Genomic DNA, 16952 nt, shown 5'->3' on the forward strand with positions numbered 1-16952 from the left:
AGTGTTTTTTCGCAGCTAAAATTCATAATAATAATTAAATATTTAATAAAAACCACTGAGAAACAAAAAATAATAAAAGCATTTTGTCAGCGTGAAAGCGTGAAACATTGATTTAAAAAAAAACACCACTTCTCTGTCCAATAAGATCTCGTCTATTTTAGTTTTTTTTTCTTCTAAAAACTAATAAAAAAAATGAAAATATAAAAGAAGAAGGAATTTTGTGAAATAGAATTGAAAATTTTTTTTCAGCTATATGAAATTTAGTGCTGAGGTTTCATGGGAAAAAAGGAATTGAAAAAAAAATTTGATTCAAATAGTTGTTTACTTGACTATTATCAAATAAATATTTATTTGTATTAAATAATAATTATTTAATTAAATGGTAATTATTTTAAAAAAATTGTATTTCTTTCAAATACAGAAATTATTGATTTAAATACAATTTATTTAATTCAAATAAAAATTATTTGGTTTAAATAAATATTTATTCGATTTAAGGAAAAATTTATTTAATAATAGTCAAGTAATCGATTATTTATATGAAATAATTTTTTTTTGCATATTTACTATCGGATTTTTAATATAAAACAACCAAATTCAATTAAATTGTAAAATTAAAATTGTTTTGTTGTCTCAACAATTTAATTTGTTGTCACAGCAAATATCTGAAGTGATTTTGTTATTACAACAATTCCAAATTGTAGATAAAAAAAAATTTGCTTTAACAATAAATGAAAATTTGTTTGTTCTATATTACAAATTTCTTTTTCTTTGTATTTATAAAGGAAATGGAAGATAAAGAAAACCGGAAATATAGTAAAAAAAAAATGAAAAGACATAAAATGATGTATACACTTTTTCCTCTAAAACCATCCATGGAATTCTGAGTTCCACGCAGAAAGCTGGAATCTTCCTATGAGATCAAGTATATGCATGCGTTCCTATCTTGAAATTTTGTGCTGGCTCAAACTCTTCTTATATATATATTCAAAAATAAGACAAAAAAAAAATAATTAAAAAATTTGAGATGCAAAATTTTGAATTTTTATCCGAAAAAAAGGGAGAAAATTTTTTAATTTTTATTTATTCAAATTAAGCACGTGAACAAAAAAAAGGGAATTTTAAAAAATTTTTTTTTTAGTTATTCAGATTGAGCACGAGGACAAAAAAAAGGAAAATTTTTTAAATTTTTATTCATCCAGATTGAGCACAAAAAAAAGGGGGGAGGGGGTGAAAGTGGTGAAGAACTTGAACCAGCTCGCAGAGAAGAAGTGCACAAGTAGAGGCTTAAAAGAGAAAGATATATATATACTAATTCGCAGAAAAGCCAGGCGAAAAGGAATATCAAAGTGAATTATTCGTTAATCGCAAAAAAAAGAAGACAACAGCGATACGTATAACCGTATACGTATTTCTTCGTTGTTTCACTTTTTTCTCCCATCTTTTTTTTTTTTTTTGTATCTCTTGTATTCATTGCCTTCAAATCCCACCCCACAGTTAATTTCAATTCTGTCGGAATATTTTTCCCTTCGTCAATCATTATTTTCGATTGAAGGAAAAAAGTATTCTGATACTTAAACGATGAGAAGTGAATAGAATAAAAATGCCAGTTCAAAAAATTAATTAATTTTTTTTTTGATATAATATAAAATTACTTTAATAATTTATATATTATTAAATAATAATAAATTAATATTATTAATTAATTAATTATTAAATAGTTGATGAGGATAGAATTTTTTGAAAAACTAATTTACATTTTACAAAAATTTGTTTTTTAGTACTAAACGTCAGTTTGTCAAACTAGCAGAGTTTTTAAAATCTGGTGTAAGTAGTAGAAGAAAATTTTTAGTCGGACAATTTTTCTATTCTTCGTTTCAGTAGTAAAATATAAGTTTTAGTCAGGAAAAAATTAGTAGTAAAATTTTATTTGGTCAGACAAAAAATTAAAAAAAAACAGTTTTTCAGTAGTAAACGTCAATTTCAGTCGGACTAATAAATGTTTGGATTTTGTGAAGTTTTTAGCAGAAGTAAAATCTATTTTTAGTCAGAACAAAATTAGTAGTTAAATTTTTGTTTAGTCAGACAAAAAGTAAAAAAGAAAACAGTTTTTCAGTAGTAAAAATCAATTTTAGTCAGATTAGAATTTTTTTGAAATTTACTATCAGTAGTAGAAGAAAGTTTTATTCAGCCAATTTTCTACTTTTGTTTTTAGTAGTAATGTATATTTTTCAGTCAGAAAAAAGTAGTAAAATTTTATTTGGTCAGACAAAAAATTAAAAAAAAACAGTTTTTCAGTAGTAAACGTCAATTTCAGTCGGACTATTAAATATTTGGATTTTATGAATTTTTTAGCAGAAGTAAAATCTATTTTTAGTCAGAAAAAAATTAGTAGTTAAATTTTTGGTTAGTCAGACAAAAAGTAAAAAACAAAACAGTTTTTCAGTAGTAAAAATCAATTTTAGTCAGACTAGAATTTTTTTGAAATTTACTATCAGTAGTAGAAGAATGTTTTAGTTAGCCAATTTTCTACTTTTTGTTTCAGTAGTAAAATATATTAATCAGTCCAAAAAAAAGTAGTAAAATTTTGTTTAGTCAGACAAAAAGTAAAAAAGAAAACAATTTTTCAGTAAAAAAGTAAAAAATTAATAAATAGTAGTAAGCCAATTTTTAATTTAAATTACATTCAACTTAAATTATTATTGATTCTATCAGTAGAAAAATTTTCTTTTAGTCAGATGGAACATTTTTGTTTTCAGTAGTAAAATTCTATTTCTGTAAGACAAATTTTAATTCTTCTAATATTAATTTCAATAGTACAAAATCAATTTACCATCACAACAAATTCTTTCTATAAAAAATTAATTAAAAAATTTAATTGCTTCAGTAAATTATAAAATATGTCAATCATCCAAAATTGCTTTTTTCAACAATCACTATTGATATTTTGTTTCTACATGAAATGTTTCTTTTTTTTTGCAATTACGTGAATTTTCTTGATTACTTGCATATTTTTTGTGCAGAACAAATTGAAAATAATAAAAAAAAAAACCGATCGTAACTGTCAAATAAAAGTAATTTAATACTAGCGAAAAAAATTCTGGCATTTTTATAATAAACGCATTCACAAAGTTCATTTTTCTAATGAAAAAAAAGAAATATTTTATAAATTTTCTTTTTGCCACGAAAAAAAAAAAGAATCTCTTGTTCTTTACCTTTGTCCTGACTTGTATACGATCGCCGTATACGAGCACCACCCTATCCTTGTTCTCATTCGACGTGAGCTGATACGATAAGCTCTGCAATGAAGATCATCGAAGACGATTTATGTTTTTTTTTTTTTCATTCATTTATTTACAGATATTTTCCACACAAAATAAATAACGCCACATTTAGTGTCGTATTTTATCAATATTTTCGTTTGCGGGCATTTTTCAAATATATTTTTTACGCATTATTTTTCAGCGATATTTTTTTTTGTTTTTTGTTTTTTTTTTTTTGAAAAAATAGAAGCCATTGAGTGTGGATTTTGATGTGGGTCATTTAAAATTGAACCGGATCCAGAGTCCAACGAAGCCATTAAATGGAAGGTGGCAGTTGTTGACAATGACAATAACGATGGTCACAGATGTGTCATATATTCCCATTGTAAAGATGTCGATCATCAGCGATGGGCACGGAAATAGGCAAATAGAAGAATTTCATTGATAGTGTGTGACTTCAGGTAGTATTTGTTATTTTTTTTTTTAATCTTTCTCTTAGAAGCTATAGTGCATTTCGAGACGTGTGTGTATTTTTTGACTCCCGACTTTTTTTTTTCCTGTTTGGCCTCGCATCGGTCTTTTTCTATTTCATTTTTTTATTAATCCGTTTCTACGAGGCTCTCTCTGTGTGTGTTTATTATTATTATTTTTTCTAAGAGTGTTTTTTTTTTTTTTATTGGTAAATTCTCGTTTTTTTGAGAATTTCTAGAATTTTTTTTTATTTTTTATTTAAGATTTACTTTTTTTTGTGACTCAGTTCGAATTTTGTTCGATATTGTATCTCAAAATGAGGCCTCGACGAGATAAGTGCCGTCCACCCCTGTCTGACCCCCCTGACCCTCAGTGACTTGGGCCCTTGTCGCCGGGATGTACTGACTGTACGCCTGCTGAAATCCACATCACAAGCACACACTACATTGTTGCACGCTAGGCTCGCCTATACTCTAACTCACCTAATCCTACTTCAATTTCATTAATTAACAATTTCACCCAAAATCAACTAGACCCTTGTGCTTTGTCGTAAGGGTGTTACTGCTTTCGATACATGACATTTACACTAATTGTATTCTCTTTCGTTAACACATAGTGTCATCGAAGGATACGCATTAGATTATCAGGAGAAAATAAAAAACCTCTCAGAAAATATTTCCCTCAGATATATAAATAAATAAATAAATAAATGATATATTCACTTTGTAACAAAATACAAAATTTTATTTACACTAAATAAAATTTCAATTTTAAAGAAAATTTTCATAGTTACGCTGAAAAAAAAAAATTTATTTGATTCAAGTTATCAAATATTACTATTATTATTATTATTATTATCAAATAAATATTTACTTGAACAAAATAATTTTTATTTGTTGCAATTAAATTTTATTTATTTCAAATACAGAAATCATTGGGCCGGTATCATATTGACACAAATTTTTTTAAGAAAATTATTATTTTGTATAACCGGTGATAATGTTATTTTGTACACACAGAAAATTAAAAGGCATTAAAATAAGCTGCAACGCTTCTTATTTTAATCCAATTTTGCTTATTTTAATCCATTTTGGTATTAAAATAAGTAAAATTGGATTAAAATAAGAAGCGTTGCAGCTTATTTTAATGCCTTTTAATTTTCTGTGCAACTATTAAAATCCAAAATGTTATTTTGTACAACTGAAAAATAAAAGTTAATTTATTCTTAAAAATAAAAATATAACAATAGTACAAAATAACATTTTGGATTTTAATATTTGTACAAAATAACATTATCACCGGTTATACAATATAACAATTTTTAGAAAAAAATTTGTGTCAATTTGATACCGACCCAAATCATTAGTTCAAATAAAAATTATTTAGTTAAAGTAAATATATTTATTTAATAATAGATTATTTGAATCAAATAAATTTTTTTTCAGTGTTGCCAACAATAGCACGCAAAACAGAAAAAATCATGGAAAATCATTGAATTTGAAAAAAATAACACATAACACTGAAACAGAAAAATATTTCATTGGCGTTTATTTGAGACAAATATAATATTTATTTAAAGCAAATAAAAATATAATTTTAACACAAAAAATTATATGGTATTAAAATAAGCTGCAACGCTTATTATTTTAATCCAATTTTGCTTATTTTAATACCAAAATAGATTAAAATAATAAACGTTGCAGCTTATTTTAATGCCTTTTAATTTTCTGTGAATTTTTATAAATAAATACATTTATTTATTATTCTCAGAACCTAATAACTTGTTTTAAATAAAAAAAAATTTATTTAGCACAAATCAAATTTTATTTTATTGCAAATCAAATTTTTATTTAACTCAAAAAAAATGTATTTTGAAACAAATAAATAATTATTTGTCTTTGAGAAAAATAGAATTTTTTTTTCTGAGAGTGTGTGTAAAGTAGTAAAATCTATTTTTAGTCAGAAAAAAATTAGTAGTTAAATTTTTGTTTAGTCAGACAAAAAGTAAAAAAGAAAATAGTTTTTCAGTAGTAAAAATCAATTTTAGTCAGACTAGAATTTTTTTGAAATTTACTATCAGTAGTAGAAGAAAGTTTTATTCAGAAAATTTAGTTTTCAGTAGTAATGTCAGAAAAAAAGTAGTAAAATTTTGTTTAGTCAGACAAAAAGTAAAAAAGAAAACAGTTTTTCAGTAGTAAACGTCAGTTTCAGTCAGACTAATAAATATTTGGATTTTGTGAATTTTTTAGCAATAGTAAAATCTATTTTTAGTCAGAAAAAAATTAGTATCTATTTCAGTAGTAAAATATATTAATCAGTCAAAAAAAAAATAGTAGTAAAATTTTGTTTAGTCAGACAAAAAATTTAAAAAACAGTTTTTCAGTAGCACACGCAGTTTCAGTCAGACTAATAAATATTTGGATTTTGTGAATTTTTTAGCAGAAGTCTCTGAGAAAAATATAATTCTTTTTTTCTGAGAGTGTGTGTAAACTAAACAACAAATTAAAAAAACTGGGGAGAAAAAAATTGAAAAATTCTAAAAAACAGAAAAACAGTTTCTATAAAATTTTCAATGTTCAAAATAACAAAAATTTTTCAATGTAGGATAGGTACAAAAACAATTTTAAAAAAATTATAAAATAAGTAAATTACAAAAAGGAAACAGTTTTTCATTAGTAAATGTCAATTTCAGTCAGACTAGAAACTTTTTGGAATTTAGTATCAGTAGTAGAAGAAAGTTATTATTTTTTTATCTTACAATTTTAGCAAAAAAAAAAAAAAACAAGTTTTTATGGACTTTTTAACAGAACACCCTTACGCTTATCCTAAAAAAAAAGTTACTCTTCCTCGGATTTCTAAAACTCTACAAAAAACTTTCTTCGTCAAATCGAAAGTTTTATTTGAAAAAAAAGTTTCTCTTTTCGACAGTAGCGGATTATTCATTATTTTCTAGCATTCCCCAGTTGTTGTCTGTTTTTTTTTTTATCTCTTTTTCTAAAAATACATTATGTACAAATATAAATATAGATATATACTCTACATGAATGTGATTTCTATGCGTGAATGACAAATGTGTGAAAAATGAAAATCCAAAAATGACATCCGCCACTATCAGTTGAATTCAATTTACTAAAAAAAAAAAAAAAAAAAAGAAAAGAAAACTCAATATTTAGTATTGAGACTAAAACATCAATCAATATATATTATTATATAATGCAGAGGGAAAAGGACTTTTCTACTTTATTCAAATAAAATCTGTTTTTTTTTCGTAGAATTTCTCGACCCATTTATAATGCTTGCACACCAGGGTGTAACAAAATGAAACTTTTTTTTTCCATCTCACCATTCTCTTTTATTTGTGATAAAAAAATTGTGTATTTCAATTTTTTTAATTCTTTAACCCATAGTTCAGATATTTTTTAAAATTAATTTTCAGTAAGTTTCAATTTCATTAAATTTTTTTTTTTTCAAAATTTATTTTTGGAAGATTTAAAAATGGTCAAAAACCAAAAGATTACGCCCAAAGAAATGATATATATATATTTGTCTCACAGCCTAATAAATATTTATTTGATTTAAATAAATTTTTATTTGATTCAAATAAATTTCTATCTGATTCAAATAAACTTCTATCTGATTCAAATAAACTTCTATCTGATTCAAATAAATTTTTATTTGAATTAAATAAAAAATTTTATTTATGCCAAATAAATAGACTAGTGAGACAAATATACGTTTATTTAACTCAAATATATTATATTTGGTTCAAGTAAAACATTTTTCTGGATGTAGGAAATTTTTAACACCCTACTGCACAGAACATTATATAAGAATTAAAACTATACTGTATGTAAATAAATTGAAAAAAATAAGCCCTTTCTATATATTTAGATATATATTATAAATATTAAATACCAAATTCTTGTCATGAAAATGCACCGTATAGAAAATGAATTTTCTTCTCTCTGCTAAAAAAGAGAGGGAGCAAAAAAAAAAGGGGGAAAAAAAAGCTGAATGAGATCAAGTGGTTTTGGCATTTTAGGCCACCGGATAATTTAGCAGGTGGTGGAAAAATCTGTTCTAATGGAAGTTATTTCAACTACTACTCTTTTTGGGTGAATCTATCTTTTTTAGTGTGTGGTCTCCCAATTCATCTAACTCACCCTGAATTTTCGGACCCCCCCTTGTCTCTCTCCCTTGACCCATCTAATCTCACATCGTCACCGTTAATACTATCCTAGGCTTTTCTCATCACCCTTCTTCCTTCTTTATCAAGCTTATTATCATCACTTACGTGACTAGCGATTTTCAACACTTGTTCCTTGGAATTTATAATATTAAAAAAGAAAGTTTCGATTGTCACACGTTTTTTTTTATTTGGTTTCATTTTTTGAATTGTACACCTAGAGAAATTTATTTGAACCAAATATAATATATTTGAGTCAAATAAACGTATATTTGTCTCAGCCCATTTACTTGGCGTAAATAAAATTTTTTTATTCAAATATCAAATAAAAATTTATTTGAATTAAATAAATATTTATTTGGCTCCGAGACAAATATATCTATTCTCTGGGTATACACTCAGAGAAATGGTATATTTTTCTCCGAGCCTACTAACTCATTTATTTGTTGCAAATATATTTTATTTCATTTAAATAAAAAATTTATTTGAGCCAAAGAAAAATTTATTTATGACAAATAAAATTTTTATTTACGCCAAATAAATAAGTTAGTAGGCTCTGAGACAAATATTTGTTTATTTAATTCAAATATATTTTATTTGATTCAAATAAATCATTTCTCTGGGTGTATATATATAGAGAAAAAAAAGTTAGCTACCTCAGCCAAATATTTAGCTACCTTAATTACTATTTTATTAGTAAAAATTATTGTTAGCTAATACAGCTAATAATAATTAATTTTCATAGTTAGTATGTTTCGCTGTGCCAACTAATTATATTAGCTATCATAGCTAAAAATTAGCTATTCAGATAAATTCATTTTTCTCCGTGTAATTGAAGTTTATTTTTAAAAAAATTTTTTTTAACCAAGAGAAATGATATATTTGTCTCACAGCCTAATAAATATTTATTTGATTAAAATAAAATTTTGTTTAATTTAAATAAATTTTTATTTGATTTAAATAAATTTTTATTTGATATAGATAAATTTTCATTTGATTTAAATAAAAAATTTAGTTACACCAAATAAATAGGCTAGTAGGCTAAACGTTTATTTAACTCAAATTTATATTATATTTGATTCAAATAAAACATTTCTCTGGGTGTAATTTTTTTTAAAATAAGTTTTCTTGTATTTTCTATATAGTGTTTTGACACAATGTTTCTTATATTAAAATTGAGAGCTGACTTAAAGTGAGACGAGTGTCAAAATAAAAAAAAAATGTATGTGTATAAAACAAGCGTTTCAAGAATCGCTTTGTATTAACACTCGCGAAATAAAAACGCAGTGGTATAGTGTAACAAAGAACTTCTAAGATTTCTCACGCGATTCCACAGGTGGCTTTCCGCGATTTTCAAGACGTGCAATATGCTTTCTCGTCACGCTACATGAATTACTTAACTTTCCTATTGAAGTGATAATTTCGGCAAAAAAAAAAAAAAGAAATTTAGTGAAATTTACGTTAAGCAATATATAATTCACAGTTAATTATTTTTCAACTCAACGAAAAGTACTTTGAAATTGTTCAAAATTAAACATATAACGAATTAATTTTTCTCTTCGATTTATTTTCAAGAATTTTATTAGATAAATGAAATATTAGATATAATATTATAATTATTTTTAGGCGAATTTTTATTTTTCTAATTGGCATTTGACAGAAAATTCATTTTTAAATCATTTTTGACTCTATAGAATTTTTATATATCGAATTTTTACTTTGCAGAATTATAATTTTATAGATTTTCGCTCATTACACAATTATTTTATTTAAACTAATTCTAATTTAACCAAATTTTTATTTAACGTAATACTCATTTAACAGAATTTAAAGTGGTTCGAATTTTTAAACATTCAGAATTTTCAATTCACCAAATTTTTGTTTTTTCGGATTTTTATTTATCCGAAATTACAAATGGCCAAACAAATAATAGACAGAAATATTTTGGCGCAATTTTTGAAAATTGACCAATCACGATTTTTCTGATAATTTCTGATTGGTCAATTTTAAAAATCGCGCCCTAATTTTTATGTCGATTTTTTTCTTCGGCAAATATAAATTTGAACAAAAATGAAGATTCAATAAATTGGAATTTCTGACATTTAAAAATTCAAATCACTAAATATTCAATTAAATGCGACTAAATTAAAATTCGATTAAATTGGAATTCTACTAAATAAACAGTTGGACAAATATAATTTCGGCGTTTTTAATAATTCTGACGAATAAAAATTCGATACCTAAAAATTCGTTTCAAAAAAAATTCCATTAAATAATAATATTTGTAAAATAAAAATTTGGTTAAAAAATAATTATATTTAATTAAATATGTTAAAAATTCTAACTAATGATTTTTATATTATATTCTTTTGTATAAAATAAATAAATAATTATGCCCCACTAAAAAAATATATACACCGAAATAATTTCAATATATACTATATATGTTCAAGAATTGTTAATTATGATAATTAATATCATAGTTGTCACCCAAGATACCAACCACCTGTGGAAGATCGTCCCAATTAAATGTAGATCTAATATAATTATATTATCGAGCTTATATATATATATACAATAACTATACAGTCAATAAATTCCCATTATATAGTGATTCAAACTGCAATTATGTCCTATAATGATATCAAGGTCCATATTTACACTACTTTATGAAAGATCGATGGCATAGTCTGACAGCGTCTGACACACGTGTCTGTCAATATAAGTTTATTATCAATTTAGATAGTCATGGACGTAATACTTATATTCTATAAATTAAATTATTAAATCAACTTTTCAATAATTCTTTAAAAAAAAAAAAAAACGTGAAATATTACTTTGTATATCAACATTCGATATTTATATTTACATAAATTCGCGTATTCTCTCATTAATTTCTGTTTAATTCCATAAATAAATAAATAATGACTTTATCATTCACTCGCTAATGATCAAATAATACTCTATATCACATATATAACTTGTTTAAAATAGAATATTCATTATATTGATATCAAGATATATATGGTGTTAACGCAAAACCATTTCAAATCAATAATTATTAATAATTATAATAATATAATAATATAATAATATTTATAATATTAATATATTAATACAATAATATTAATATAATATTTAATATTAATTATATAATTATTATAAATTATTGTTCATTATTATTAATTATAATTATTTATTTATTCATTATCGATAATAGTAATTATTATTAATAAAAATTAATGTTGATTATTAATAATTATTAATAACTATTATCAACAATTATAATTAATAATAATTATTATAAGCATGGTTATAATTATAATATGTATGCAAAATCAGAGATAAGATGCTGAGAAGTTACTCTAAGTAATATTCTGAAACATATATAAAGTTTATACTTTATAATATGATAATAAATGAAAAAGTATAACAAAGTAGCTATATGTACATAAATATATACATTATGTATATATAAATAGTATATAGAAATTCGATATCTATATTTTCTACACCTATTAATAATAAACAATAATAATATTAACATATTTTTTCTGTAATATATATTTAATAATAATAATATGTTAATATGTTGTTTTTTTTGAAATACAGTTTTATATTTAAAATATGAGAAAAAAGTCAAATTTATATTTTATTATTGTATAAAACACAGATATATTAATTAATTAATTACGGGTAAATTAGCAAGATACACAACTCAAAAGCAATATACATTTCTGTCTGTTCAATGACCAACAAGGGAACAAATATTGAATTATTGGGGTAATTATATGAAATACCTACTGTCAATAAAATACATATATATACAACAGAAAATCAAAGGCAAAATATAAACCCAAATGCAACTATAAATCAACTGTAATCGATATATCATATTTATTATTAAGTAAAATATATTGTCAACGGTTTTTTTTTATTTTTTTTTTTTATTTTTTATTTCACATGTTACTCTCTCTCTCTCTCTCGAAATATAAAAGTTGACTTATAGTTCCTAAAAAAAAAACTAATATTTACTGGGAAAAATGTAACTTTTAATTTTTAAATATCTATAATAATACTTTTTAAATTAGGGAATATAGAAATTTATTTTTTATCTGAGATACATGGAATATTTATTTATTTTAAATAATAGGCCAATCAATTTTTTTTTTTATTGGTAAAAATATAAATTTACCAATTTGACACATTTATTTGATTACTATAATATTTAATTACATATAATAAATGAAGGTAAATATTTTTATTAATAAAAATATTAAAATAATAAAAAAAATAAATTAAAATAATATTAATATTATTAAGTATATAGCCCTCTATTTTCATTGAAATTAATAAACTTTTGTACAACTTTGATGTTCTTGACCGAATTTTAAAAATATTTAATTTCCACTATCTTTATATATTTGTCATTTATATTTATTATAATTATTTATAAATAAAGCATCGATCGAAAAAAAATTATGAGAAATAATATATATTTGACAATTTTTTCCTCTTAAAATGTAATTAAAAAATAACATAACATTATTTTTTTTTTTAATTTCAAAAATTAAACGACTAAGAGAATTCAAAAAAGTTTTATAATATCATTTTTTAAAGTTCTTTTAAACTTTTATATACAATTAATTATAAAGTTCTTTTGTTTCTAAAAAAAAAATTTGTTTAAAGTATTTTTTTTATTTTAAACCAAAATTATATTTTTTTAAATATATATCAAAGCTGCACTTATATAGAGAAAAAATATCAAGAATTCTTTTGTTGAATAAGTAAAGAAATTTTTTAATTACCATATTTTAAATGACAAAAAATTATAGAAAAAAAAAAAATTTAACAATTTAATTAAAACACAGAAATATTTACTTGTAAACAAATTGTAATTTTTTTATATAACAAATTTTTTTTAGAATTTTTAGAAATTAATACTGCCGTACGATGTAAAAACTTAGTTAAGTCATATTTTTGACAAAAATGAGTTTTTGGTATCAATTGATTCGTAAGAAAAAACTGCGTCTGATTACGTTATTAAAAATTTTTTATTATAATTATTTATTGCAAAAAATAGTTATTAAAAATCTACAAAAACCCAGAAAATGAAAGAATACTTGATTAGGGTGTCTACTAAAAATCTGAATTAAAATTCCAGGACTTTTTCAGGACTTTCCAGGACAAATTTCTTAGTTTTCCAGGACATTAAATTGGATGACCTTAAGGAATAAAAAAATTTTTAGTTTAACTATTATTTTCAGAAATTATTAAAAAATTAATTAATTACTTAAGTAAATTTTCATTTTACTTATTTAATGAATTTTTTTTAACTTGATTGACAAAATTATAAATTTTTGAAAATTTAAAAGCAAAATATAAAAAATTCAAGGACAAAAATTAAAATTCCAGGACTTTCAAGGACATTCCAGGGCATTTTTTCAAATTCCAGGACATTTCCAGGACTTCCAGGACTAGTAGACACCCTGTTGATAAAAACTCAGTTAACTCGAGTTGAGTAGTCCAAAAATCGTAGGAAGCGTTGAGATCGAGCATAAGATACGAAATAAAAACTTAGTTAACTCGACTTGAGTGTTTTTTCTCTTTCGAAAAGTGGCATGAGCCGGACACTGCATTTCGATGGAAGCAAGCGTAAGTCAACTTCGTTAAAGTTCGGATTTTCGTCGGGAGAATTCGGAATCCCATATGCATTTAGCTTGAGTTAACTAAGTTCTTACTTCTGAACGAAGGCTCGCGCTCGCCTACCTTTTCGAAAAGCACTACGTAACTCGAGTTAACCAAGTTTTGCTTTTAAAAAATAAAACGTAAGTCAATTATTTAATATAATTTCTTTAAATAATTAACTTTTGACTTCAGAATTAAAAAGAACTCTATCAAATTAGGGTAACGGCACCAGTGAAGGAACTGACACCAGTGAAAGAACAAATTTCATGTTTTGCATTCTAATTAGTGTAATAAGCAATTTGGTATTATAAATTATATGTTTTTATGTTCCTTATTTAATTTACGTCTTTAGTATCTAAGATACCTAGAGAGTTAACACGTAAATTTTATAAAAAAAAATTTTTAAAAATGTTGTGTTGCAAATTTATCTTCAACAATAAGAACTCTTCTCTGACACGTTATTTCTTTTTTCACATTTAACTAATTTAAACTGCCTTAAATCGTCGGTCTTCTTTAAACTAAATTTATCTTGTGTATTAGAAATACTTCTTTTCATTTAAAAGCTAATAAAATATTAATTTGCCATAAGAAAAGCAAATTCCGTCATTGGGGTTTTTTTTTTTTTATTTACTAGTGAAAGAACAGAAATGTTTTTTCACTGGTTCCAATGCAATCCAATGAAGGAACACCTTCAACGAATAGTCTGAAGTCAAACAAAAAAATGACAAAATCAAATAGGTTAACACTGTTAGGTTACAATAATATTGTCAAAATAAATTGCAAGTAGATGATTGATTGTAGGTTATAAATGCATTTTCAATTAAAAATAAGATTCTGCAAACTTAGTTAAAAAATATTCATAATTATCATTAATTTACCTTTATTTTAGTATATTACAAACATTTTATTACTTTATCTTTGTTTTAATATATTTTTTAAATATATTTTAAATATATATTTCACATTGTTCTTTCACTGGATGCAGAAAATTCTTTCATTAGACAATTTGTTCTTTCACTGGTGAAATAGGTATGTTTTACTTATTAATTAAAATTTTAATTAACATCTTATATTTATGAAAATTAAATATGACCTTCGCATTCTACACTTAATTAGCTATCGAAAAAAAATTGGTAAAAAAATTTTCAATAACTGCATTCAAAAATAATAAATGATAAAAGTATGCATTTCCTTAAATGTTCCTTCACTGGTGCCGTTACCCTACCTAGGAAGTGAAGTTAGATTAAAGAATTATTTATATATTACATTAGGTTTTTAAATACAAACAGTTTTTCGTCATTTTCTCCGTTCGAATAAAATATATGACTTAACTAAGTTTTTATTTCGCAAGGCAGAATAGATAATCAATTTTTTTTTTCAAATTAAAAATTTTACCAGATAAATTGTACATATTTTGAAAATGTAATTTTTTTGAATTCAAGTTAAAAAAAAATTCTTTTTTACTATGATTTTTTATTATCTGTAAAAAAAAAATGATGAATGAAGATAAGATTTTTATAAGTAGAATTTTGACACTTGTATCTCAGATAAAAAAAAATCTTGTCTGAAGGAGAACAACATCAACCAGAAGCATTGATTAGGAACTTTTTTTTTTTTTTTAAGAAAAAAAAACTTGAAAGAGGGCAAAAAAGGGGGGAGGGCGGGGTAACAAGTCGTTATTGGGGTGAAAACGAGAGGTCTGTCAGAGCTTTTAAGGATGATACTTAATATTGAATTTTGTCTTGCCTGGTTTATTTGAAGTGGATGCCCTTGTACAGACTCCTGATGTTCCTTTTGCTATGCATTATTCATAAAAGCAACTCTCGTTATATTATGACACCTTTAGGTTCGGTTAATTCACACTAACAATATATATATATATATGTAATATATTATATTTTTGCTCTTTTTACTCAAAAAAATTTCTTTATCTTTCTTTTCTTTATGTATTTCTATATCATTTTCTCTCTCTTTCTCTTTGGCTCTTTTCTCTCCCTCTACTTTTTGTTCTCTATCCACAATTTCCTACAGATCCCAAAGCCTAGAGCCAGATGCAATTTCGTGCAATTGCAGAGTTGTTGGAAGAGCAAATTACAGTCGTCTCGCTTTTGTATTGTCAGAAAGATGAAGGAAATTCAAGTTTCACTATATATGTGCAAAAGGCATTCGCGAATTCAAAATCGCACTGGCTAGGCTGAGGAATCATAATTTTCAATTCAACTTTCGTGAAGAGAGACAATTTTTTTCCAAAATTTTTTTTCACCATCGAAAATTGTATTAAATAACAAATAATAATAATAATAATAATAATAAATAAAAAATTCGAATCTGATGAATAATAAATTTGCTTTGCCAAAAAGAAGGAAATTAATTTAATTATATTTTCATTGTACAGGAGAATAAATTTTATTTTAATAAATGTTTATAAATTATATCATTATTTCTACTAATGAAATGGTTAACCCATTTGATAAAATGGCAAATTTTACTTTTACTCAAAGAAAGACGACAATTCATTGAATAAAAGATTTTTTTTCTATTCAAGTGGCATTCAAAGAAATATTTTCTTTCTCCATAATATTGAAAGATCTTTCATTTTGAATATTAGTCGTTACTTTTGCACTTTCTTTTCTTTTTTTTTTTTTTTGATAACAATTTGTTTTCTTTCATTATTATATTTACAATAATTAATATAACAATATATTTCAATTGCCATAATTAATAATAATTATTATAATGTGTTAATTTCCCCAATTTATTTTGATGAGAAAAAAAATTATCGTAAATTGATCTAATTTATGTTATTAATGGAAAATAATTTATTAGAACCTTTCAAGAACTTTGTTTCCTTATAATAATATTTAATTCATGTTATTTATTTTCTTTTCGAATAAAAATTTGCGTGTTAGTTTTGATACATGAACTTGAAAAATTATAATTATCGATTGTACTTAATAATGTTTTGTTAGAAAGTGGTACAAATCGATAAAATTAAGTATAAAGCCAACAAATTGTAAAATAGACTTGATATTTTATTTAATATGAAAACAAGTAGAGAAAAAAATCAATAGTTAAACTTTCTTTATTCGATTAACAAAAAAAAAAACACACAATTAAAATTAAAGATAATTAAATTTTTTCTTTAATTTTTTTTTTTAAAAAGAGAAAAAATTTAAATATATAGAGAAAGAGAGATTTAATTTTTTCTTTTTCAAAACAGTATTGACCAAAAAAGGAAAATTTAAATATATATATTTTTTAATTAATTTATAACGTTTGTAATTCGAGCAATATTCAACGAATTATAAAATTTATTTGAAAATGTTTCATTAACAAAGAAACAT

The 16952-nt window shown here is 23.5% G+C and overlaps 1 protein-coding gene across 6 annotated transcripts in view; it reads right to left on the reverse strand.

Moving 5' to 3' along the window:
• The window catches only part of LOC127288250 (potassium voltage-gated channel protein Shal), a 151375-nt gene that overhangs the window by 10527 nt on the left and 123896 nt on the right, over positions 1 to 16952 (reverse strand). Inside the window, exon 5 of one of the 6 annotated variants that reach the window (XM_051315612.1) lies at positions 3216 to 3299. The exons of 2 other annotated variants lie outside the window; for them this stretch is intronic. In XM_051315612.1, coding sequence (XP_051171569.1) covers positions 3216 to 3299 — 84 coding nt within the window. Of the gene's footprint in view, positions 1 to 3215; positions 3300 to 3324; positions 4151 to 15354; positions 15406 to 16952 lie in introns of those variants that run through there. 3 more of the 6 variants (XM_051315607.1, XM_051315610.1, XM_051315609.1) reach the window with 3 other exon arrangements.

The sequence above is a fragment of the Leptopilina boulardi genome, unplaced genomic scaffold (genome assembly GCF_019393585.1).
Source record: "Leptopilina boulardi isolate dan_hultmark-lab unplaced genomic scaffold, ZJU_Lbou_2.1 LbouV2_38, whole genome shotgun sequence".
Classification (NCBI taxonomy): domain Eukaryota; kingdom Metazoa; phylum Arthropoda; class Insecta; order Hymenoptera; family Figitidae; genus Leptopilina; species Leptopilina boulardi.